Source organism: Eretmochelys imbricata, chromosome 23, assembly GCF_965152235.1.
Source record: "Eretmochelys imbricata isolate rEreImb1 chromosome 23, rEreImb1.hap1, whole genome shotgun sequence".
Taxonomy (NCBI): domain Eukaryota; kingdom Metazoa; phylum Chordata; order Testudines; family Cheloniidae; genus Eretmochelys; species Eretmochelys imbricata.
The window spans coordinates 2,502,593-2,527,161 of NC_135594.1; the positions used below are offsets into that span (position 1 = coordinate 2,502,593).

General features: G+C 58.4%; 1 protein-coding gene across 9 annotated transcripts in view; it reads left to right on the forward strand.

The window, feature by feature from the left end:
* SLC8A2 (solute carrier family 8 member A2) overlaps nucleotides 1–23,972 on the forward strand; it is a 54,713-nt gene extending 30,741 nt beyond the window's left edge. The window contains exons 2-7 of one of the 9 annotated variants that reach the window (XM_077840279.1): nucleotides 12,307–12,410; nucleotides 13,586–13,603; nucleotides 19,834–19,958; nucleotides 20,850–20,949; nucleotides 21,258–21,533; nucleotides 23,596–23,972. In XM_077840279.1, the coding sequence (XP_077696405.1) occupies nucleotides 12,307–12,410; nucleotides 13,586–13,603; nucleotides 19,834–19,958; nucleotides 20,850–20,949; nucleotides 21,258–21,533; nucleotides 23,596–23,972 (1,000 nt within the window). Of the gene's footprint in view, nucleotides 1–12,306; nucleotides 12,447–12,579; nucleotides 12,589–13,568; nucleotides 13,604–14,160; nucleotides 14,192–17,909; nucleotides 17,932–19,781; nucleotides 19,959–20,849; nucleotides 20,950–21,257; nucleotides 21,534–23,595 lie in introns of all 9 variants that reach the window. The other 8 variants (XM_077840281.1, XM_077840280.1, XM_077840288.1 and 5 more) reach the window with 8 other exon arrangements.
* The last annotated feature ends 597 nt before the right edge of the window (nucleotides 23,973–24,569 follow it).

Consider the following 24,569-nt stretch of genomic DNA (forward strand, 5'->3'; position numbering starts at 1 on the left):
AAAACCCCACAGGTGACAGCAGATGTGACTAATCACAAGATATTTAAAGCAACAGGACACAGATTGCCATTGGTGGGAATGAGAGACGGCTTAGCAGCGGCTGGCTGCATCTCTAGTCCAGCCGGCCCCTGGCTTCCTTGGTAGGAGGCAGTGCGACCTAGTGGATAAAGTAGGAGAGTTGGGAGTCCTAGGCCTGGCTCGGCCACTGGCCCTCCGGGTGACCTTGGGCAAGTTGCTTCCCAGCTCTGTGCCTCAGTTTCCCCACCTGTACAGTGGGGATAATGATCCCGACCCCTTTGGTAAAGTGCTTTGAGATGCACGGCTATCTGGGAGCTAGGGATTATGATGTGTCTTGGGAGCGTGGGGACCTGGATTGATTTTCCACCTCTGGCACAGACGGCTCCGTGTGTCTAGCTCCTGTGTGACCTTTCAGGCTTTGCCTCCGCACAGCGGTTGTCCTGCTGTAACTATGCTGCTTGCTCTATCGTCTCCCGAGTCTGGACACAGTTATAACTGTACAAATGTGCCTCTAATAATCATCGCCAGCTCTACCCATCAGCAGATCTCAAAGCGCTTTGCAAAGGAGGTTGGTATTGTTAAACCCATTGTATAGATGGGGAAACCGAGGCACAGACGGTCTATCTGCACTGCGTTGTAGACCCGGGTCTGTGGGACCCAGGCTTGTGGACTCAGTGTTTCCAAGCCCGTGCTTGAACATCCGCACTGTGTTGTAAACCCGGGTCTCGCAGCCGTGCTGACACATCCATACCGTGCCACGCACACCTTCTGCCTCGGGTCTGTGGCTTGAGCTGCGCCCACACTGCAGAATGGCCAGCTTGGACCCAGGTCACAGCAGGGCTCAGGCTCTGACCCACGGCACTAGGAGGACCCAGGTCCTGACGGCTGCCTGACCCGAGTCAGGCTGATCTGCATGTGGATGGAAGTGGGGCTTGGGCTCAGACCTGACTCAGAGCCCAGGCTGAGTGTGCTGTGTAGACACACCCCGAGAGAGGAAGTGATTTGTCGAAGCTCGGGATGGGGCTGGGAATAAAACCCACTTTTCTATCCAGTCCTCTATCCACTGGGCCAGACTGCCTCCCTGTGGAGGAAGGGGAATAAGCTATACCGTGAGGGCATCCACCAGTGTAACAGTATCGGCAAACAAAAATCACACCCCTAGCCTGACACAGTGATACTGGACAAAGCCTGCATGAAGAACAGACATCAGTGTTTCCGTGCCTCAGTTTCCCCACCTGTTCAATGGGGAGAATGCTTCCCTAGCTCGCAGGCAGGCTTGCGAGGATCAATGCATCCATTAAGCCTGCTCTATGAAAGCTTTTTGCCAGTGCCCTTTGCTACATTGGTACAAGCTCATTTATCCAGGTATAACTCCAGCCACACCAGGGGAGCGGTTTCACTTTGCCTATCCCACAGTAGTTAAAGCCAAATGGCTTGGGGGTGCCCTGATTGTGAGCGACTCAGCTGCTAGTAGGGTGACCAGACAGCAAGTGTGAAAAACCAGGATGGGGGTGGGGGGTAATAGGGGCCTATATGAGACAAAGCCCCAAATATCGGGACTGTCCCTATAAAATGGGACATCTGATCCTAGCTGCCGTGGAACCTGCCGCTTCCTTTTGCTGTGAGTGCCTCCCTCTCCTTTTTCTCTGTCTAGATCTCTCTCCTCCTTTCATCTCTCTCTGTCACTCCATCGTGCATTTCTCTCTCACTTCTCCCTGAGCGTCTTCCCACTGGAGCGCACACGGGATGCAAGCCCAGCGCTCCCGTAGCGGCTGCAGGCTGTGAAAGCTGAGGGCCCTGCACACCCAAATCTCATAGCTGGACGGTTGGATCCAATCAGGAGCAGCTTCGGCGCTTCTCCTTGATGAGTTTGCAAAGGGGTTTTTTTGGCAGGCCCTGCCCCGGGACCCCCCTTCCCAGGCTGGCGAGCCGAGGAAGGAATCCCGGTGGGCGCGGCGGCCCTTGGAGGCGATGCCTGTTGCTGCTCTGTGGAGATTTAGCCGGGGGAGAAGTGGGCGAAGATGACGCTTGCTGGGCAGAAATCTACAGGCCTTTCAAAGGCAGGGGACTGAGGCGGGGAATGGGTAGGTCTCACCCCTCCAGGCGGATCAGAAGCTGGTCAGTGCTATGGTATGGACGACTGGCACAGCAGCCACCCAGCAGCGGGGCCAGCCCAGGATCAGGTAATAACCAACCCAAACTACAGACCTTCCCTAAAGAGGGTGGACTAAATCCTGCCTGTACAGGGGGTGGAGTTACATAGCCACACCCACAAAAGAGGTGGGGCTCTCTAGGACTTTCCTCCACAAAGGGGAGGAGCGATATAGCCCTTGCCCATGAAGAGGGCGGGGTTAAACTCCTCCTCCCATAAAGGGGGGGAGTCACCTAGCCCCACCCCCAAAGGGGTGGGGTCATACAACGCATTCCGCAAAGGGGGGGTAGGGTTACATGACTCCACCCCCAAAGAGGTTGGAGACTAGGACACTTAGAGGGTGGAGTTGTATGACTCCTCCCCAAAGGGGGCGGAGCTATGTAGCCCCGCCTTCCAACGAGGGTGGAGCCAGGTGGGTCTTTCCGAAAGAGGTGGGGCGCAGACCCCAGTGGCATAGCTAGGAGTGGAAATTTGGGTGGGGGCTGTCTTTTGGGTGCACGGGCACGGATGGACCGTGCCGTGCAGCCTGGCCGGGGCGGGGAGCGCTGATCCCCTGGGCTGCACCCTGACTTGGCTGCAGGGGAAGACAGGGAGCCGTGGCCTCGTTGCGGGGTCTGGGCTGCTGCCCTTCAGCTGGGGGCTTGCGTCTCCTGCCGGCCGTGCGGGGTCGGCTCTGGCTGTGCCACGGGGGGCACAAACAGGGGCCCGCCTGCGCGTGCAGCTTGCCCTGGACTCTGCCCCGTGTCGCCCCCGCTCAGTGCATCCTCTCCTGGGAGCGCTGCAGAGAGACCGGCCTCGCCGCTGCAGGGGACGAGCCGTGCGGAGAGTGCCGCCGGGCAACGAGCTGCCCCCGAGCGCTTGCTAGCTCAGCGTCTCCCCCGACGCCGCACCCTCTCCCTGGCCCTAGGGCCCCAGGCCCAGGGCTTCACCTGCCGAGCTGGGCACCCGCGTGGCCCGGCAGAGCCGCCAGGGAGTAGCTTTCTGAAGGGCGGGCGCAGAGCTTGCAGGTGCCCGCGTGGCGCTCCGGGCCACTGTAGCAACACGACACACCCCTGCTCAGATCTGGGCAGGCCTGGGGTGCTAAGTGGCTACGCCCCTGACAGGTCCCACTTTATTAAAAGCCCATTTGGTCCAATGCCCCTGCCTTGGTCCTGCTGCCCGGCAAGGGGCCTAGCAGCGGCGCTGGCTTATGCTGAAAGTGGGGACACTTGGAAGCTCCAGCTGGCCTGGCTGCAAAGTCACATGGGGTGAGACGCTGAGGGCAGGGATTCAGAAGAAGAGCACGGTGGGGTGGAGGACACCAGCACCTCCTTCCCCCAGCACCTAGCCTCAGGGATGCGGGTTGGACAGATGAATCATTCACCTGTGGCCCATCTGTCTGTCTGTCTGTCTCTCCACACCCCTTCAGGTTTCAGTTCTAGCACTCCCTACCCCCAGCACGCTCCTCTCTCTTCTCCTCTCCCCTCCCCCCACAGCCTCAATTGATGGGCCCCCCCCCCGTCCCACTCCCCTGATCGGCTTCAGTAATTGATTCCTCTGGGCTTAATGTCAGCGAGGAGAGATGCGGGTTGCCATGGCGATCCTTCCCTGCTGATGGGGAAAGACTCCAGTTTACAGGCACCTGGATTTCCCTCAGTTGGAGCAGAGCTGGGCGGCTCCTGCTCCGGAGAGGCCAAATCTGTAAGGGACGGGGGAATGCAAAGGCAGTGAGTGAGGCACCCAGGGGCTGACAATGCCCGGTGGAACTTCAGAGCAGCATCACAACTTAGATCCACCTGCTCCAAGAGCCCCCAGCTCCTTAAGCGCAAGGAGAAACCCCCGCGAGCAGTATAGGGCTTGTGACACACATTAGAGCAATTCTGATTACATCCTGTAGGGGGCAGGGGTACAGCTCACACAAACACACGTGCCCAGCTGATGAAGATGCTCGTCACCTCGCGGGATCAGGCCTGCAGTGTGCTCTGGGGTAGGTGGGTAGTGGGGACTAGTCAAGAGATCTGGGTTCTTTTCCTGGCTCCAACTTCCTGGGTGACCTTGGTTAAGTCACTTCCCCTCTGTTTCGCCTCCTACCTTTTGCCTGGTCTTGTCTGTTTACACTGTGAGCTCTTCACAGCAGGGACTGTCGCTCAGTTGGGGTCTGGGCAGCGCCTGGCACAATGGGGTCCTGATCTCGGCCGGGGTCTGGGCAGCTCCTGGCACGACGGGGCCCTGATCTTGGCTGGGGTCTGGGCAGCGCCCAGTGTGACGGGGCCCTGATCTCGGTCGGGGTCTGGGCAGCGCCCAGCACAATGGGGCCACTAGACAGAATGGTAATACACCTATTACTAATAATAATGGGGGTTGGACTGGATGAACTGGGAAGAGCGGGAGGAAGAGAAGAGAAGGAAAAGCCCTTTCTGAGCAGCCTGCATGCAGGGAGAGGCAGAGAAGGACGTCTTTGGGTAACGTCAGGGGTGAGACAGACAGGGAAGGGGGCCAGGCGCATCTCTGGGGAGTGGGAGCTGGGAACACTCTGTCTCCCCTCTAAGAGCCAAGCGCGGGAGCTGCGTTAGCATCAGACGAAGGGTCTGACGGTCCTGGCAAGAGTGAGTACGCCAGCCCCTGAGGACCTGCTGGGAAAGCGTCCGGAAGATCGAGCGGCGCCGGACAGATTGGAGTCAAGCAGTACGTCAGCTGGAGACTCGAGAACAGTGAGCTCAGAGGGGTCAATCCTGAGCCGAACACTGGGAATCGGTGCAGCTCCGTTGGTGGCAATGAATGGGGCCGGATCTCCAGCCGGTGCCAATCGGTGTCGCTCTTTTGGAGTCGAAGGGGTTACACCAATTGACAGCTGTGGAGGATCTGGCTCAGTGTCTGTTGTGTCTCTTCAGTGGCCAGCCCCCTAAGTCCTGCCATGTCCTCAGGGTAAACGCGGGGATGGAGTCTCTAGAGCCAACTGCAGCGATCGTTGTTCCAAAGCCCAGGCCCAGAGCATGGTGGTTAAAGCACTAGATGGGGACCTGAATTCAGTTCTTACTCTGCCGCTGATACAAGCAAAATACTGCATCTCTCACAGCCTCAGTTTTCCCATCTGTGCAATGGGGTAATACTCCTTGCTTTGTCTGCTTTCTCTTGAGACCAGGGACTGTCTCGCACTGTGTATATGCAACGCCTGGCGCAATAGGGCCCTGATCCTCTGCTTGGTCCTTTCAGGACTGCTGTAATCCACCTAATAAACGGCAAACTCCTCAGTGGCTGGACCTGTCTCCAGACAGAGCTGATGAGCGTTCTGTCAGATTTCAGTGACCTAACAAATCGGGGGGAGAGGGGAAGCCAGAGAGGAGGAAATGAGATAATTAAGTGAGACGAAAAGTCACGGATGGGGTAGCAGCCAACATGCAAGCTGGCCCCTGGCAAAGGGAGGTAATTTACAAGCTCATGAGCTGCCTTAGCGTTTGGAGTCACGGCATCATGAGTCTGGCCCCCGAAATCGTGAGACTGGCTTAAAAGTCATGAGATTATTTTTTAAAAGCAGAATGCACCCAGGGTTCTTTTTCTTGGCTTTCTCGTTGCTGAGTCTGCGGGCTGATATTTTTCCAGCTTTTCCCCACAACCCAGAAGGCTGGAAACTTCTTAAAAAAGAAAAAATCTGAGATCCTTGTGGAAACTCCGGACACCAACCGCTACAAGACTCGCGGTGAAATCACATGGACTGGCAACGCTGGCCGCTTGCCACTAAGGGGTTTTAAGAGAGCCAGGGTGATCCAGTGGTTTGCCACTGAAATGGCTTTGGCGAACACAAAGGCTGAACGGGAGCAGGGGAGTTGTTACAGGGCTTTTCAGACTTGAGCCCCACAATGGGAGCCGTGTTTCAATCGGCTGGGAGCTCTCGAGGGATGCTCCCTGTGCTCTGGGGTGCGTGTGGCTGGGCCTGGCACCTGTGGGAACCCAGCAGCGGCCCCCAGGGGCCCGTCACGAGAGCCAAGCCAAACGTGGCAGCTCTTTTGCTGGGGAATCAAGCCCGGGGCGGAGTCGCTGCTGGCCGGCTGCATCCTGAGCATCGCAGGGAGGCCAGGGCCCAGTGGCGAACCAGACCCCTCGGCAGGGGCCCCTCTGCCCTCAAAGCCCCACACTGAGCCCGGCTCTCTGTCATGTCCCCATAGCGAAACGGGGTCTTACGGTGAATGGAAACAGACCCTGAGAATCCTGCCCCTGCCCCCTGCAGGGGGCCTCCCAGGCCAGTGTGGAGCTGCTCAAGGGGCCCTGCACCCAACCGGCTCACAATCCCTGCCTAGAGGGTGCATCGGCGGCATGGCTGGGGTGCACTGCGCTCTGGCTGTTCTCTGCCCCCCCCAGGGCCCCTGGGGGCAGAGATGACTCGAGCCCCGCCCCATGCAGCCCCAGCCCCCCATGTGGTGCCATCTAGGAGCTAGAGAGAACCCCGGGGTCTGTCTAGAGCCCAGCAGGCTCCATAGAGAATCCCCATGAGGTTCACCCCAGCCTGGGCCTAGCTCTTTCCTCTAGCACCCCCAGGTTGCTTCCTCGGGCGCCTCTTTAAATGTTACGTGTGGGAAACTGGATTATTTTTGCCTCCCCGCTTGAGTTTATGATGCCTGGGCGGTGAAGCCTGCTGCGGCAGCGTGGGTGTGCAGCCGGAGAGAAATATCGGCGCTCTCCCTCTCCAGTGGCTTCATGGATCCACATCCAAACACACAAAGGCATCATGCGGGGAAGGAGTGGGAAGGGGTTCTCGCTCCCGAAGGGATGCAGCTGGAGTGCTGAGATCCAGGCTGCCGGAGCTGCAAGCTTCTGCCACTGTTGGAATGAGTTGGAGCGTTCTCAGGTGCGAAATCGGCACATGGGCGTCCCTTCCACTCCATGTTTTATGTTCCCAAAATCTCATGCTTCAGGGCTGCGGCCAGTCTCCGGCCGGGGTCAGGAAGGAAAGAAAATGTTCCCAGTGTATTCTGTTTTATTTTTAAGCCTTTCCAGGAAGGCTGGAGATGGGACACTGGCCAAGGGTAGATTGGTGCTCTGAGCTCATGGTCTAACTAGTCCAAAGCTGGGGAAACTGAGGCACAGAGTGGGGAAAGTCACGGATTAGGGATCAAACCCAGGAGTCCTGACCCCCGAGCCCATTGGCCTTCCTACTAGACCACACAGCCTCTAATCCTTGGCGCTTTGCTGCTTCAATGATGTGCACTTGGGAGAAGAGGCAGTTTTTCATGACTCAGGACTATGAAGATGTTCCCGATTTATTTTTTTTTAATAACAAACAGTGGGTGGGATGCAATGAATAATTACCGCGAAAAGCAGCTACTCTGTCGAGCCGCAGAGAGAACATAGACCTGAAAATGAGTCAGAGGGGTTGTGGGGGAGGGGGCGGAAGGGAGGGTTATAGGATGGGAGAGGGATCTGGGGGGAATGGATGGCTATGAGAGAGGCTGGGATGAACAGGGAGTTAGAGTGGATGCAGGAGGAAAGGAGTGCTCTCCTGAACTGCAGAACATCTGTAGTTTGCTGCCCTAGCTAGATCCAGTCACTAGAGGCTTGACGGAGTCGGGGAAAGGACTAGTGTGGCTATTCCAGGATAATCTACCTCTTCGGGAATAACCCCTCCACATGGACATTCTCTGCAGGAATAAAAGTGATTTTCTTCCAGATTCATTACTCTGTTTTGTGTCTGAATAGGGAGTCCGAGTGGGGAGATATTGCAAAATAGCCATTCTGGTCAATTTGCTCACGTAGACAAACCCAAATGGGATCAGGGCTCCGTTGTGCCGGGCGCTGCACAGACCCCGATTGAGATCAGGGCCCACATTGTGCCAGGCACTGCACAGACAGACTGAGAACCAGTCCCTGTCCTGCAGAGCTTCCAGTCTAAATAGGAAGGTCATTCTTCCCATTTTACAGATGAGGAAACCGAGGCATGAAGCAACTTGTGCAAGATCGCACAGGTGAGAACTGAACCTAGATCTCCTGAGTCCATGCCCAGTGCCTTAACAATGAGGCTGTCATGGCTCTTGCACCTTAGCCCTGAAGCAGGGAGGAAAGCCACCGAGTTGTCTTTGTGTCCTGGGGCACAACTCCCATTGCTGTTGGTTCTAGGGGTGCTGGGCTGCAGGGGGTAGGGGCTCACCAGAGGTCGCTCTCCCCTCCCAATGCCCCAGTGCGGTGCCAGGGATATGGTGCTTCCGGGAGCACAGAGGTTGGTTCAACAGGGATACATGTGTGGAGGGGGAGCTGCAAGGGGTCTTGCTTTAAAGAATGGATGACAGCGACAATATAGCAATAGAGGACCTGATTCTCTGCTCCTGTGCTTGGGGCAGAGACAGGGTGGGTGGGAGCTTAAAGCCTCCGTTGCTCTGACAGTATTCTGTGGTTTTGCAGCACCCTGCCTCACCCTCTCCCTCAGTGTAAATTAGAGCAGCCCCAAGGCTGCTCTAGCACATGCTCCATTCCCCCACATGGGCATGAGAATAGCCACAGTTCAGTGTGCGCTGGCCATGCCCCTGTTCCGCCCCCTATGCCAGGAGCAGAGTCCTCACACCAGAGGCCCTCTGCATAGGTGGGGGGAGATTGTCAGGGGCTCATTCCCACCCAGAGTCGCGTGGAGGGGTCTGAGTGTGATAGAGAGCCAGTTGCAGAGGCTTGAGGGGTGGGGATCAGAATCCGCTATCGCAGAGGAACCCAGAGGGTTGAAAGGTCTATTTTCTTCTCTCCTTTATTTAGTGTCTTTCTCCTTCCCTTTCTCCCAGGAAGAGCGCCCGCCTCCCCCCTGCCCCGCTTAGCACCAATCCCCGCAGCTGATTGCCCCCCGGGTTGCCTCGCTGAGCTTACAGAGTTCTGAGAAGGCCAAGAAAGAGGTTTGCAAAGGGAGAGTCTCCCCCACCCCCTTTGGCTTCTGGGGTGGAAAAAACATAAACCGAAAACTCTCATCTCAGAGCCGCAGATTAAATTATTCATCGGGAAATTATCTCCTTCCTCCAGTTTGCCTGGAGATTGTTCTGCCTGCAGATGAGCCTTCCCTTAATCAGACTGGCTTCCCGGGCGGGGCGGAAGGTGAGTGACACCAGATGAGGCAGCTGACAGTGCTCATCCAAGGAGGGCCCCCAGCGCAGCATCCCCCAAGATCAGGGGCTGATTCATTGCAACACCCCCTGTTGTGTAGCTCACCGAGCACAAAGGAGAGGAGCGTGCATGGGGAAGGGGTGCCCAGACCCTCAGACCCATAGCCACTAAGGTACCCTCTTTGCACCAGACTGAGGTGGGGGTGGGGGGAGACGCTAGCCGTTTCCATGGCCACTCCTGCTTCTGGTTGCTCGGGAACCATACTGGGCAAGCAATGTTCAGTGCTTTGGGAGACTGGTACCACCCCAGCCCCAATGCGCCCTGGGGAATCCCTCGGCCGAGCTCGCTCTTGTGGCTTTCAAGAGGGGAGTAGAAGGCCGAACTCCCGGCCTTCCTGCTCCAGCAGACCCCGGGCCTTGAGCTAAAGGAGAATCGCCCTGGCGGCATAGGGGCCTGACACGCGGCTGAGAAGTTCTGATTCCACGCAGTAGGTGGCGGTGGTGCACAACTGCCCCCCTCCCCAGGACAGTAGCATGGTCCTGAACTCCCCACAGGGGGTGGGGCGTAGGACAAACCCCTCCCCTCGGCATCTGCTATTGGCTAGCTTGGGTGGCTCCCCGCCAAGCGGGGCGGCTTTTCTGGATCAGGCTCCTAGGGGTCTGTCTCCCGCCCCTGTCCCATTTGCTGTCTGGAGATCCCGCGTGCCCAGCGCCGGCTTTGTGGATTCTACTGGGGGGCTCGGCCCCTCGGAGCCCGGCATTGCAATGCTCAGCGTTGCAGCGTCCCAGCCCCCTTGTGGATTTGGGCTGCGGATCTCTCCCGTGCCGACCTGGGCGCGCTGAAGGTGGGGGGAGATGGGCTGGGGATCCCCGCTCCTGCCGGTGCATCAGCACACAGGCTGAGCACACTTCCCCTCGCTGGCCAGCCTCCAAAACCTCCGATGTATAATCCCATCCTCTGACCCAGCCAGGCGTGCACCTGCATATCGCACATCCCATCGGGCAGGGTTTGGTGCACAGGATCGCGAGGAGCTAACTGCTAGCCCAGATGTTTGTTTGCCTCCCGCAGTGAGATGCTTCCCGAACGAGATCTTGGGCCTGTGGAATATTAAAGTACCGCTCTGGCAAACCGTTCACAGGCTCGTCCCGGGAACAAAGGGAGTGGGGCGCTGTGAAGGAAGGAAGAGACAGCAAATATCTCAAGAAAGATCACAAGTGCTAGGCACGATGGGGCTCTGATCTCGGCCGGGGTCTGGGCAGTGCCTGGCACAATGGAGCTCTGATCTTGGTTGGGGTCTGGGCAGTGCCCGGCGCGACAGGGCCCCAATCTTGGCTGGGGTCTGGGCAGCGCCCAGTGCGACGGGGCCCTGATCTCAGTCAGGGTCTGGGCAGCGCCCGGTGCGACGGGGCCCTGATCTCGGTCAGGGTCTGGGCAGCGCCTGGTGCGACGGGGCCCTGATCTCGGCCAGGGTCTGTGCAGCGGTTCCTCAGGCATCGCCTTCATCTCCCGGTGGTGGGGGTCAGGAACTGGCTTCAGTCCCGGGCCCCAGCAAGTCTAACGCCGGCCCTGGTGACCCATTAAAATAGGGTAGAGACTGACTTTGGGGCCTGACCCACAGTTTGATTAACTAACAATAACCCTCTTGCTCCACTGAAGTATCTCACCCTCGACCCAGTCCTTAGTCTGGGCCAATCCTGAGCAGCACTGAGCAAAGCCCAGGCCAGTAGCAACCAAGACGGCGTGGTGTAACCTGAGCTTAGATTCTGTGTTCGTTATATTGATGACTTAAGAATCCCCACTATCACCTTGGGGGTTGGCAGGTTCTTGTCCCAAGATCAGGCCCGGTGTTATTTAAATTATTCTCTCGTTGGGAACCCCCACGTGCACAGGTGCACCGCTCCCACGATGGGAACTCTTTTATCATAACAAATGTCGTGTGTTAAGACATACAGCACAGTTGCGACCCCCCAACGCAGTAAGGCCGATTGAGATAGGACACAACGTCCGTCTGCACTTCCAGCTCCTCACCCCATCTCCTCTAGAACAGCCTGAAATGTCAGCCATTGCCATCACCTTCCTCATCCTCACCAGTGCCCATCACCCTGGCGGCTCCCAAGGACGGCAGCTCTCTCTCCTACCGCCCCTGGGCTGGGATGCCACGTTACGCGGACACCGCTATGTTCGATGCATATTCAGTAGGGGAGTTTCCCCCTTTCCCTTATTTGTATTTCCTCACCTCACGAACATTGGGCTGTCTTTTTCCGATAGGCTGGTATGTCAATGATCTCAACTTACTATCACACATGTCCATTCATTACCACGGCCCTTCTGTGGCTAGGTATCACGTTGGCTATTTCTGTCCTGACTGGTTCTTTCGCTTCTTTCCAAGTTCCAAGTTGTGGGGCACCTGAGAAGCTGAAAGGGTCTGAACGTAGGAAAGCCCCTCTGCCAACCTGCTTTAACGCATCCTCTGTGTGAAAGGTTGCAGCCGTATTTGGATCATACAGAATGTGGCCCGCAGATCCCTTGTGTTACAGCCAAAATATACCCTAATATAACCCTGTTATAATCAAACAAATAAACCTATAAGAAAATAAGAAACTTATAAGAGCAATATATATATATATATATAGGCAAGCAAGCAGGCGAGCCTTAAATGTATCTCACGTACCTATTACGTACGTCAGTTCGTTGCCAGGACTCTTCTGTGGTTGAATTATTTACCGGTGATCAGAACTTCTCCTTAAACTCTATTTTCAGCTTTCAAATATTTGGGGTTTTCCCATTGGGCCATTTCTCTGTGCAGAGTTCATAGGCCTCCAGCCTTATGCTAACTCGCTGAAGCTAATATCTGACGGGATACAGGCCAGTTGGTTTCTTGCATTACTGCTGAATATAATGCAAAGCAGTCAATGTAATAATGGCAAGCCAGCCCACTGGGCTACGGTAGCAGTAAATATAATGAAGCAAACTAGCCCACTGGGCTCCGGTGGCCCCGGAGAGGCGGCAATTCCCTCCCCGCCTGTCTCTCCCCTGCCTGCTGCCCAGGATTCCTGTTTTGCTGACACTGCTTTCACATTCTCCAGGAAAAGCCTGCAGGTGAAGATTGTGGACGATGAGGAGTATGAGAAGAAGGACAACTTCTTCATCGAGCTGGGGCAGCCGCGCTGGCTGAAAAGGGGCATCTCGGGTAAGGGGGGGTACCTGCTTCCATCGCCACACTGGAGTTGGGGGATCCCTGCTTCTCCGCCCACCTGACGTGTTCCTGGTCTAAAGCCGGGGTGGGTCAGTTTGCCACCAGCTCCCTGTCCCTGTGCGAAGAGAGGGGCATGTCCCATTGTGGGGGCCATCGCAGTCAGGACTCCTGGGTTCCAGTTTTGGTGTAGGGAGGGGAGTGGGGTCTATTGCTTAGAATGCAGGACTGGGAACCAGGACTCCTGGGTTCTATCCAAAGCTCTTGGGGGAGGGGGGAGTGGTGTCAAGTGGTTAGAGCAGGGGGACTGGGAGCCAGGACTACTGGGTTATATCCCTGGCTCTGTGAGAAGAGTGAGATCTCATGGTAATGGCATGGGGTGGGGGGAGTGGAGGGGAAGCCAGGACTCCTGGGTTCTCTCCCAGGCTTTGAGAGGGGAGTGGGGTCTAGTGGGTAGAACAGGGTGGGAGTCGGGGCCGGGAGTCGGGACTCCTGAGTTCTGTGTATTCCTGGCTCTTGGGAGGGGAGGGGAGCCTAGTGGTTAGATCGGGGCGAGTGTGAGTCAGGACTCCTGGGTCCTGCTGCCAGTTGTGGGTGGCGGTGATGATGATTTCAGGACATCGTGCAGGGCAGGCTGAGCCGGGCTGTGGGGCACAGCGGGAGACGTCAAATGTGTCAGATTTCTTTAAGGAGCAACGTGAGAAATTCTGCTTGGAGAACAACCCTCGCTCGCATCCCGCCTGGCCGGAGGCTTTGCCCATGGATTCTGATGTGTGTGCATTATGAATCCAGTTTATCGGATCCAGCTTCTCCAGCCCCAGCATAGGAGAGAGGACAGGGCTAGAGAAACCTTCCTGTTAATGGGACAGGAAAGATCAGAAGTGCAGTGGACGGGGATGCATCTCTGGTTACTGTGCCAGTTGTGACTAACTCGTATTACAACCCGCTGCCCGTTCAGTGAAACAAGTTTGCCAGGTCTCAGCCTGGTTCCTTGCGGGCAGGAACCCAGCTGGGAAAAGCCCAGCTTATGGGCGGTTGCCCCACTCACCCCACTTCTGAGCCCGGCTTCCTGCCTTCAGCCAGGATCTTCCCTCTGGTTCCCCTCTGCGTTTCTCTGATCTGCTGGTCGGGCTCATCAGATGTTCTTTCTCCCTCTCTCTCTCTCTCTGCAGCTCTCTTGCTAACTCAAGGTAAGACCCTTTCTCCTCATCTTGTCCTCTCCTCCATTCTGCCCTCCCCCCCATCTGTCCCCCAGCCCGCCCCAGTGCGGGTGTCTCCAGGGGGCCAGGAGCATGGGACTCCCAAGCCTTGTCGGCCGCCCATCGGAAGAGCAGAACTCATGCCGTTTCCCAGGGAGTGGGAAGTGCCGGAGAGGCCTGCGAGTCCATGCTCGCGCTTTCTGTTACAGTTCCACGTACAGCAGCTTGGGAAGGGAAATATGTAACAAAGAGATGAGTAGCGTCATAGATTCCCAGGCCTGACGGGATCATTCTGACCATAGACTCATAGAGATGTCGGGTGGGAAGGGACCTTGACTGGTCATTAAATCCAGCCCCCTGGACTGAGACAGGACCAAGCCAATCTAGACTGTCTCTGACAGATCTGTCCAACTTGTTCTTCAAACCCTCCCGTGACCAGGCTTTCTAAAGCTTTTCTCATTTTTGTCCCTCTCCTCTGGGCTCTCTCCAATTTGCCCCCATCTCTCTCTTAAATTGCGGTCCCCAGAATGGCACCCGGCATCCACAAGGGTGACCAGACGCCCTGTTTGGGCCAAGCCAGTCCCCTTTTTAAGCCCTGTCCTGGCCATCCTGACTTACCTTTTGGCAAAAGTGGGCATTTAGTTGGCAAGAGCCAATGGGACAAACGCCCACTTGCACAAAACCGTGGGGCGGGCACCCCTAGCGCAGAGGAAAGTGCAGGGCGGTGAGTGACACTAGCCCCCCAGAGGGAGCCGGCTGGCTCGGGCCAGTGACTCAGGTCAGCCTCATGCGCAGGGGGCAGGAGGGTCAGGGCACAGGACAGCCCCATGCATGGGGGGCGGGGGCCAGGGCTCGTCTGAGGCCTCCCCAGCGCCGAGCAGAGCGGGACAGTTGCCTCCCGGGTCTCACATATGACTACTCCTGTTCACACACATCAGAACGACACGCGCCTTTTTCACAACTGCATTGCATTGTTGACTATATTCAATTTGTGATGCACTCTGACTCCCACTCTCCTGCTCAGCCGTACGACCCCCCCAGCCAATCCTTCCCCATTTTGTGGTTCTGTATTTGATTTTTCCCCCCTAAGTGAAGGACTTTGCACTTGTCCTTATTGAATTTCCTCTTGTTGATTTCTGACCAATTCTTGAATTTGTGAAGGGTGTTTTGACTTCTAGTCCGATCTCCTCTCTAAGGCAGGCCAGAGACCTTCCCCGAATTAGTTGCTGTTTGGACTAGAGCAGACCCTTTTTAAGAAACTTTCAATCTTGATTTCAAAATGGCCAGTGATGGAGAGTCCACCACGCCCCTGGATACGTTTTCCCACTGGTTAATTACCTGTATATTCAGGCCTTGTAGAAACAAGTTGGGGTGGGAATGTCTATAATTCAGCTTTCATATGTGTCCTCCATGGCTTAACACATGTTTCCAGGCTCACCACATGTCCTCCATGGCTTATCACCTGTTCTACATAACTTCACATGTGTTCCCCATAGCTTACCATGTGTTGTGAGGCTTACAGCATGTTCTCCATGGCTTATCACCTGTTCTCCATAACTTCACATGTGTTCCCCATAGCTTACCATGTGTTGTGAGGCTTACCGCATGTTCTCCACGGCTTATCACCTGTTCTCCATAACTTAACATGTGTTCCCCATGGCTTACCATGTGTTGTGAGGCTTACCGCATGTTCTCCATGGCTTATCACCTGTTCTCCATAACTTCACATGTGTTCCCCATAGCTTACATGTGTTGTGAGACTTACTGCATGTTCTCCACGGCTTATCACCTGTCTCCATAACTTAACATGTGTTCCCCATGGCTTACCATGTGTTTTGAGGCTTACCGCATGTTCTCCATGGCTTATCACCTGTTCTCCATAACTTCACATGTGTTCCCTATGGCTTACCATGTGTTGTGAGGCTTACCGCATGTTCTCCATGGCTTGGCACCAGCTGGCACAGACAGAAGTGAGGTCTGTGCGCAGTCGGAAGCCAGCTACGTGTAGCGTGGGCCAAGAACACTTCAGTAAAGGGGTCTGGGGAGGACAGAAAAGTTCTCCCATAATACACTGCAAAGCAATTCCCAGAGCAGCTCCAGGCCCTCAGAACCCTGGGATATGCCCCCGCCCCCCGAATCCTAGCACCAAACCCAGGTCATGGCAGTGCCAGTGTGGACGTGGCTACCCGGGTGTGGGCATGTGCAGTTGCAGACCCTTGCAGGCGGGCATGGTAAGCGTGAGTCGGCATGCACGTCAGCTAAGCCCTGGGGAGGCTCACTCTGCAGTGCAGATGTACCCAGGTGGAGGAGAGGTGGGTACCGCCCTATCCAGCCTGTTGGAACATAGGAGCCCCCCCGGCCCGTTGTCTCACCTCTGACAGCAGCCGGGGGCCGTTTTCAGCAGAAAACGTTGATTGGTCATCAAAACCCCCCAATCGTTTTCAGCCCCCAAACCCCAAACCTCTTGAGCCCCAAACAGCAAACGTTTTGACCAAAAGTGACCAACATTCCCCCCCACACACACACCAAAAAAAGTGGGCCCCAAACTGCAAAATATCCCATGTTCAGCTGAAAATGTTCCATTTTAAAGCATTTGATTATCGGATTGGAAAAAAACAGGCGATTTCCTGGGCTTTCTTTCGGACAATTTGCCAGTTTTCCGTCAGGGAGGAAAGTTTGGATGGACAATTCCCTATTCACCCTAAAAACGTTCCAGCCCTGCTCGGGCCTCGTCCTGCGGTTGCTAACAGGGGGCACCCCCGGGCTGTGTGTTTAGCTGCCCGCCGGCCGGCACCCCCGGGCAGATAAAATACTCCATCCTGCAGGGAGCAGCTGGTGATGTCAGTGTTGCTGGGCTGGGCTTGGTAGCAAAGGAAAGGGGAGAGTCCATCAGCTCAAACCCAGTGACCGTGGGTCTCTGCAGTAACGCACCCTGGTGTGGACGGGTGCCGGGCTGGGAGAGGGCTGCCCAGGAGAGCTTGCTTGCATAGTGCAGAGAGCTTTGCAGGCAGGGAAACCAGGGCTGGGGACGGGAGGCAGGCTGTGACTGAGAGCAATTGAAGGAGTGTGTGTGAGAGAGAGCGTGTGTGAGTGGGAGGGAGCGTGGGAGTGTGAGGATTGTGGTGATGTGTGTGTGTGTTGTGGGTCTGGGTGTGTGGATTGTGGTGATGTGTGTGTGTGTGTCGTGGAGAAGTGTGTAGCTCTGGTACGGGCCACCGTCGGAGACTGGGCACTTGGAAGAACGGCCCCCGATCGGACCCAGTAGGGCAGTTCTGAGGTTCTTGTGGAAAGTCACGCAGTGCTGTTGTGAACCCCACGTGGTTACCTGCTTCTGAAACTTGGCAAATGCCAGAAACCCCCGGCGGGCAGCTTAAGGCAGTCCCTCCGTGACGCTTGCAAAGAACTGGCGTAAAATAACCGGTGCTGATGAGAGCCAGTGATTCCAGGAAGAAGACTGAAGTGGTTTGGGCATGTTGGACAGATGTCAAAAAACCGCGTCTCTACACACGCCCTTGTGTGGATGCCACCTGGCGGAAGATGGCAAAGAGGAGGACAGCAGACGATATACAGGGAAGATGTCGCTGTCATGGAAACGGGACGATAACAGAGCAGGAAACGTGGCATTAGGCAGGCGGAGGTGGAAAGACAGGCTCCCCTCATGTGTCACAAAGCCTGAGAGCAGCTTTCAAAAAAGCCAGTTCACCCCAGCTGGGGATCTGGGACCATTGATTGGGTCACTTAAACTTGGTCTCCAACCCCAGCTTTCTGGGTTAGAAAGGTCGTTCCAGGCGCTGGGAGATGAGTCACCAGAGGAAAACCCACTGTTCGGCCAGGTTCAGTGGCGGCCTGAATTCTTTTGAAATTGCACCAAACCCGAAACAGGAAAGGAAGAGCTGGCAGCCCAGCGGGGCAGGGTGCCAGCCAACCAGGGGAGGGTGCCAGCCCCCTGAAGTGTCCTTGGCAACATCACCCTTAGATGGCTACTGAGAGGGGACACATCACACCAAGCTGATTGTAATTAGAGAGGGAAGCAGATTGTCGTTATCTCCCGTGGTGAATGGCACACATGGCTGGATGTTAATTTCCTTCCTGGAAACCGTCAGGATGGGTTTTCCCTGCAGTACAGCACTGGTGTGGGTGTGCACTCACCCACGCACCCACGCACCCCTGCACTGCTCTGCATGCTGACAGTAACCCACATACAGACGTAGGCAGAACACACCTGCAAAACACACATTTCTTTGACCCAGTTCGGTAACCAAAACTTGGGGCTCTGGGGGGTGATTTCTGGGAAGAGGAGAAATGGAGGCAAGAGGCAGGTATTTCTTTGATGCAGTCCTGTTTAATTACAAGGAGCATATAGACTCCCATTCCCTTGAAACACAGGAGGGAATCAAATAACAGGAGACAGCCACTTTGCTCGCAGTTCCAAGCCCCTTTCCAGGCAGCACATTGCCCAAAAATCCTCTCTCAGCTTTTTCTCCGGGCCATCCTACCAACACTGCTTCCTTTCCTCTCTCCGTGTCTCTGGTCTTCCAGCCTCTCTTTCACTTGCATGCACAAACCTTCATAAAACAGCGTCCTCTCTGCCCACATATGCCTTGCGTGTGTCTGCGTTTTCATCAGGGACATCTGCTCATGTTCTGAGTGGACGCTACTGTTTTAGGGTCCCTACTGAATAGCTTCTTAAGGCTGTCTCATATGAAGGTCAGTGGCTACTCCCAGCACATAACACATGACTATACATACGTGCCAAGACATGCAGACCATGACACATAACCACAGATGGCCATATATGCGAACATATGTACACGTGCCAACACAAAGCATGCGTATACCAGAACTGTCAGACGCCTGTCCACCCTCACACGCATGGACTCATGCACACACATGTAACCACACACACATCTGTAAACCTCCACATAGAAGTATGAAATACACACGCACCAGCTTATATACATGCTAAGTTAGATGAAAAATAAATTAGAAAGCAGATGTTTATGGAGCGGTCCCTGGGCAGCTCAAGAAACAGGCTGCGGCCAAGTATTAGAGGCATAAAATATTCGAAACTTTTCAAGCGGTGTTTGCTCTGCCCTTTAAAAGGATTTGATGTAGGAATAATATTGGAACAAAACTTTCAGAGCCGTGATGTATACCTTTAGGGGGCAAGTGCTGGGTTCTGATCAGAGCAGAGACTGGGAGCCAGGACTCCTGGGTTCTATTTCCTGGGAGCGGAGTGTGTGTGGGGAGGTCTAGGAGCAGGACTCTTGGGTCCTATTCCAGCTCTGGGAGGGGAGTGGGGTCTCGTGGTTAGAGTAGGGGGTGGGGGGCTGGGAGCCAGGGCTCCTGGGTTCTGTTCCATGTGCTGCTGGCCGCTTGCTTGCATGGGCCTCCGATTTCCCCCTGCTGGCTGGTGGCGCCGACCTCCCTGCTTTTGGCTTCCTGGAGCGTCTGGAGGGATAGATAGAGAGATGGGTCTGTATGGGGACGGATGGATGGATGGGTCTGTATGGGGATGGGTGCAGAGATACATGGGTCTGTATGGGGATGAATGGGTGGATGGATGGGTCCGTATGGGGATGAATGGATGGATGGGTCCATATAGGAATGGATGCATGGATGGGTCCGTATGGAGATGGATGGATGGGTCCATATGCCCGTGATGGAGAACCCGCTGCCACCCCGGGTGAGTTGTTCTGGCGGCTGGTTCCCTGCCCTGTTACAAACCGGTGCCTTCTCTCCAGTCTGTCCCCAGCTTCCCCGTCGGGCTGTCGGATCCAAAGCCGACCAAGCGCAGTGGGGATATTGGCTTCCGTTGGCTTTGGATCGGGACCTTGGGGCGGAGCCCTGCCCGCGGGAGGGGACATCCCGGGCAATGGGCTGCATCACCTTCCGCATCTAGCCCGTCCCAGGCGAGACCAGGGGCTGGTCCGCTCACACCGGTGCTGGCTCCGTCCACTTCACGGGAGTCGCTCCCAGGGAGGGAAGGCAGAGTAGGGGTCAGGGTGCTGGCCTGGCAAGTCCCTCTCTGGGCCTCAGTTTCCCCATCTGTATTACAACAGCGCTGCCCTGCCTCCCCGGGTGTGGGGAGGATAAACACGTTACAGGTGTGTGGGGCACTCAGATGCTGTGGGGAGGGGGCCAGCGATGTCCCTGAGGCGCGAGGTAGATGGGGAAACCGAGGCGGCTTCTGGGAGGCTCACTGGTTGTGTCCTGTCCAGTCGACGGGGACAAGAAGCTCTCGGCAGAGGAAGAGGAAGCCTGGAGGATCGCCGAGATGGGCAAGCCGATCCTGGGGGAGAACTGCCGGCTGGAAGTCATCATTGAGGAGTCGTATGACTTTAAGGCAATGACTCCGCGCTCCTCCGCCGGGCTAGCGTGGTCCGCAGGCTGCGGGCTGGGAGTCAGGATTCCTGGGGTCTCTCCCCAGCTCTGGGAGGGGATGGAGGGTCTCCAGATGAGTTGATGAACCGCCTGGAAGCTCTCTCAGTCGTGGTGTGCGTACCCCCGGTTGAGAACCACTGGGCTAGTGATTAGAGCAGAGAAAGGGCATCCGGACCCCCCAGTGATCTAACTACTAGGCCGTGCTTCCTTCCTGAGACATTCGTTTCAACCGGCTCGCACCAAACGGGACCAGGCCTCTCCGCCTCAAAGCTCCCGGCACAACGCTGCTCCATCCCCCCGGTACAGCACCGTGCGTCTGTCACGCCTGATCGACAGCACCCAGCAAGGAGGTGGCGGGGAGCAGACATAGGGTGTATTGGTCTTCCCACCCCCCCCAGGGGGCAGCAGCAAACTGGGGGGACTATCGTCCTCCGGGAGCAGGGCAGGAGGGGGTAGAACTGACCCCCCACACACACACTATGGGAGAACAGCAGGGTGGCCGCTCTTTCTTTCTTTCTTTCTTTCTTTCTTTCTTTCTTTCTTTCTTTCTCCAACACACTCCCCGAGAGGCCACATGATTCGGGGAGGGGGGGGGGAACGACAGTGGGAATCCGGGGCTTGTGTGGCTCCCCCCTGCCAATGTGCCCAAGTGCAGGGACCCACTGCTCGGGGGTGACAGGGGGGTGGCTCTCCAAGGCCCGTTCCGCCCTTGAGGCTGGGACTGGAGCTGAGATCTGGCAAACTCATCTTGTGGAGGGGCACACTGAGTGGACCTTGCTGGTCCCACCCCTCTCCCTTCCCCCCACCCCCCTGATTTGGTACCTGGAAACTGACTGAGCCCCGTCCCCGACAGAACACCGTGGACAAGCTGATCAAGAAAACCAACCTGGCCCTTGTCATTGGCACCCACTCCTGGAGGGAGCAGTTCCTGGACGCCATCACCGTGAGCGCAGGTGGGTGCCAGGGCTGGCCTGGGCTTAACCAGCCCGCGTGCTCCACCCCAGAGGTGGCTGCATCTCGGCACCGGGTGAGGGATCCCTGTATAACTAGCCCACATGCCCCACACCAGAGGTGGCTCCATCCAGCATCAGCTGAGGGGTCTCTGTGTAACCAGCCCCCCGCGCCCCGACCCTGAAGTGGCTGCATCTCAGTGCCAGGCAAGGGATCCCTGTATAAACAGCCCCCTGCCCCACCCCAGCAGTGGTTGCATTTCAGCACTGGGGGCCGGCACGCTGGCTGACATGCTGCCGTTCCCCGCCAGGTGACGAGGAAGAGGAGGAGGACGGGCGGGAGGAGAAGCTCCCGTCCTGCTTCGACTACGTCATGCACTTCCTGACGGTGTTCTGGAAGGTGCTCTTCGCCTGCGTGCCGCCCACCGAGTACTGGAACGGCTGGGCCTGCTTCAGCATCTCCATCCTGGTGATCGGGCTCCTCACCGCCCTCATCGGCGACCTGGCCTCCCACTTCGGCTGCACTGTGGGCCTCAAGGACTCCGTCAACGCTGTGGTCTTCGTGGCCTTGGGCACCTCCATCCCGGGTATGCAGCCTGGCACGGCCCGCAAGCTACACAGGGCTGGGGCTGGGCAGTGCCAGGCGAAAGCCAGGGGTTGTGGGGGTGCTTTGCCCATAGAGTGCGGCATGAGGGGGCTCTGGGCTGCAGGGAGCGGGTTGGGGGCTCAGTAGGGGGCGCTCTCCCCGGGCAGTGCGGCGTGAGGGGGCTCTGGGCGGCAGGGAGCGGGTTGGGGGCTCAGTAGGGGGCGCTCTCCCCGGGCAGTGGGGCGCGAGGGGGCTCTGGGCGGCAGGGAGCGGGTTGGGGGCTCAGTGGGGGGCGCTCTCCCCAGGCAGTGCGGCGCGAGGGGGCTCTGGGCGGCAGGGAGCGGGTTGGGGGCTCAGTAGGGGGCGCTGTCCCCAGGCAGTGCGGCGCGAGGGGGCTCTGGGCGGCAGGGAGCGGGTTGGGGGCTCAGTAGGGGGCGCTCTCCCCAGGCAGTGCGGCGCAAGGGGGCTCTGGGCGGCAGGGAGCGGGTTGGGGGCTCAGTAGGGGGCGCTCTCCCCAGGCAGTGCGGCGCAAGGGGGCTCTGGGCGGCAGGGAGCGGGTTGGGGGCTCAGTAGGGGGCGCTCTCCCCGGGCAGTGCAGCGCGAGGGGGCTCTGGGCGGCAGGGAGCGGGTTGGGGGCTCAGTAGGGGGCGCTCTCCCCGGGCAGTGCGGTGCGAGGGGGCTCTGGGCAGCAGGGAGCGGGTTGGGGGCTCAGTAGGGGGCGCTCTCCCCAGGCAGTGGGGCGCGAGGGGGCTCTGGGCGGCAGGGAGCGGGTTGGGGGCTCAGTAGGGGGCGCTCTCCCCAGGCAGTGCGGCGCGAGGGGGCTCTGGGCAGCAGGGAGCGGGTTGGGGGCTCAGTAGGGGGCGCTCTCCCCAGGCAGTGGGGCGCGAGGGGGCTCTGGGCGGCAGGGAGCGGGTTGGGGGCTCAGTAGGGGGCGCTCTCCCCGGGCAGTGCGGCGCGAGGGGGCTCTGGGCGGCAGGGAGCGGGTTGGGGGCTCAGCAGGGGGCGCTCTCCCCGGGCAGTGCGGCGCGAGGGGGCTCTGGGCGGCAGGGAGCGGGTTGGGGGCTCAGTAGGGGGCGCTCTCCCCGGGCAGTGCGGCGCGAGGGGGCTCTGGGCGGCAGGGAGCGGGTTGGGGGCTCAGTAGGGGGCGCTCTCCCCGGGCAGTGGGGCGCGAGGGGGCTCTGGGCTGCAGGGAGCGGGTTGGGGGCTCAGTAGGGGGCGCTCTCCCCGGGCAGTGCGGCGCGAGGGGGCTCTGGGCGGCAGGGAGCGGGTTGGGGGCTCCGGAGTGGCTCCGATCCCTGGCAGGCAGGGCTGACCCCAATGCCCCAGGGCGACGCTAGGGGACAGTGGCTTTTTCAGCCAAGACTTCACCACCCAAGATCATTAAAGATGTGATGGGACATTTTACAAGAGTTGGAGCACTGGCAGAGCTGGGGGGGCCCCCAGGGCTGGGCTAGCAGGGGCTGCGGGTCAGGAGTGAGGGGCATCGGCAGGGCCGGGGGCCCTAGGGCTGGGCTAGCAGGGGCTGCGGGTCGGGAGTGAGGGGCATCGGCAGGGCCGGGGGCCCTAGGGCTGGGCTAGCAGGGGCTGCGGGTCGGGAGTGAGGGGCATCGGCAGGGCCGGGGGCCCTAGGGCTGGGCTGGCAGGGGCTGCGGGTCGGGAGTGAGGGGCACCGGCAGGGCTGGGGGCCCTAGGGCTGGGCTAGCAGGGGCTGCGGGTCGGGAGTGAGGGGCATCGGCAGGGCCGGGGGCCCTAGGGCTGGGCTGGCAGGGGCTGCGGGTCGGGAGTGAGGGGCATCGGCAGGGCCGGGGGCCCTAGGGCTGGGCTGGCAGGGGCTGCGGGTCGGGAGTGAGGGGCACCGGCAGGGCTGGGGGCCCTAGGGCTGGGCTACCAGGGGCTGTAGGTCGGGAGTGAGGGGCACCAGCGGAGCTGGGTGGGGGGCAGGGCTGGGCTAGCAGGGATGCTGGGGGTCTAAGGTGCCAGCCCCACCGGCCAGTCCCCAGCCAGGGGGCCGCATGGGCGGCTCCGTGGCCGCGAGCTGATGCCCCATGTCTCCCCCCCGGCAGACACCTTTGCCAGCAAGGTGGCCGCCCTGCAGGACCAGTGCGCCGACGCCTCCATCGGCAACGTGACCGGCAGCAACGCGGTGAACGTGTTCCTGGGGCTGGGTGTGGCCTGGTCGGTGGCCGCCATCTACTGGGCCGCCCAGGGCCAGGACTTCAAGGTGCAGACGGGCACGCTGGCCTTCTCCGTCACCCTCTTCACCATCTTCGCCTTCGTCTGCATCAGCGTGCTCCTGTACCGCCGTCGGCCCGGCATCGGGGGCGAGCTGGGGGGCCCCCGGCCGGCCAAACTCCTCACCGCCGGCCTCTTCCTGGGCCTCTGGTTCCTCTACATCCTCTTCTCCAGCCTCGAGGCCTATTGCCACATCCGGGGCTTCTGAGCCGGCGTCGGGGGGGGACGGGACGGGGGGGACGCTGCCCCCCCCCACCGTCCCCTTTGCCCAGAGACACCTCCTGGGGGGAAATGGGGGGGTCCTGCTCCATCCCAGCACCCAGATCTTTGAGTGTCCTCTTTTGTTTTTGTGGGGTCTGTGTGGAACCAGGAGCCGTCCCCCTCCCCAGTCTGTCATGGGTGCAGCCATTATATGGGGGGGGACAAGCCCGCCCCTAATTTTTAGCACCCGATTGATGTCACCGCCCCCCCCATGAACAATCCCCATGAACATCGGATCTGGCACATCCCTCTCAGCGTACAGGGGGTGCGTGGAAGCGAGTGTGACCCCTAGGGCTGGCGAGGTTTGGGGGGATCGGAGGGCAGGGAGGTTTAGGAGAAGGGGGAGACGGGGGAGGGGAGTGCCACAACAGCCCCCCCCCACCCCCATGGCGTTTTCGTTTAACTTGTTTTGTTCAGCCTCGTGCTCTTCTCCTCGGGTCTGGGGACGGGTTGGGGCGTTGGCCGGCCGGACACAGGGACTCGAGCGGCAGCAGCTGCTCGGCTGGGCCTGGCGGGGCGATTTGGGGGGCGGTAGAACGGACGG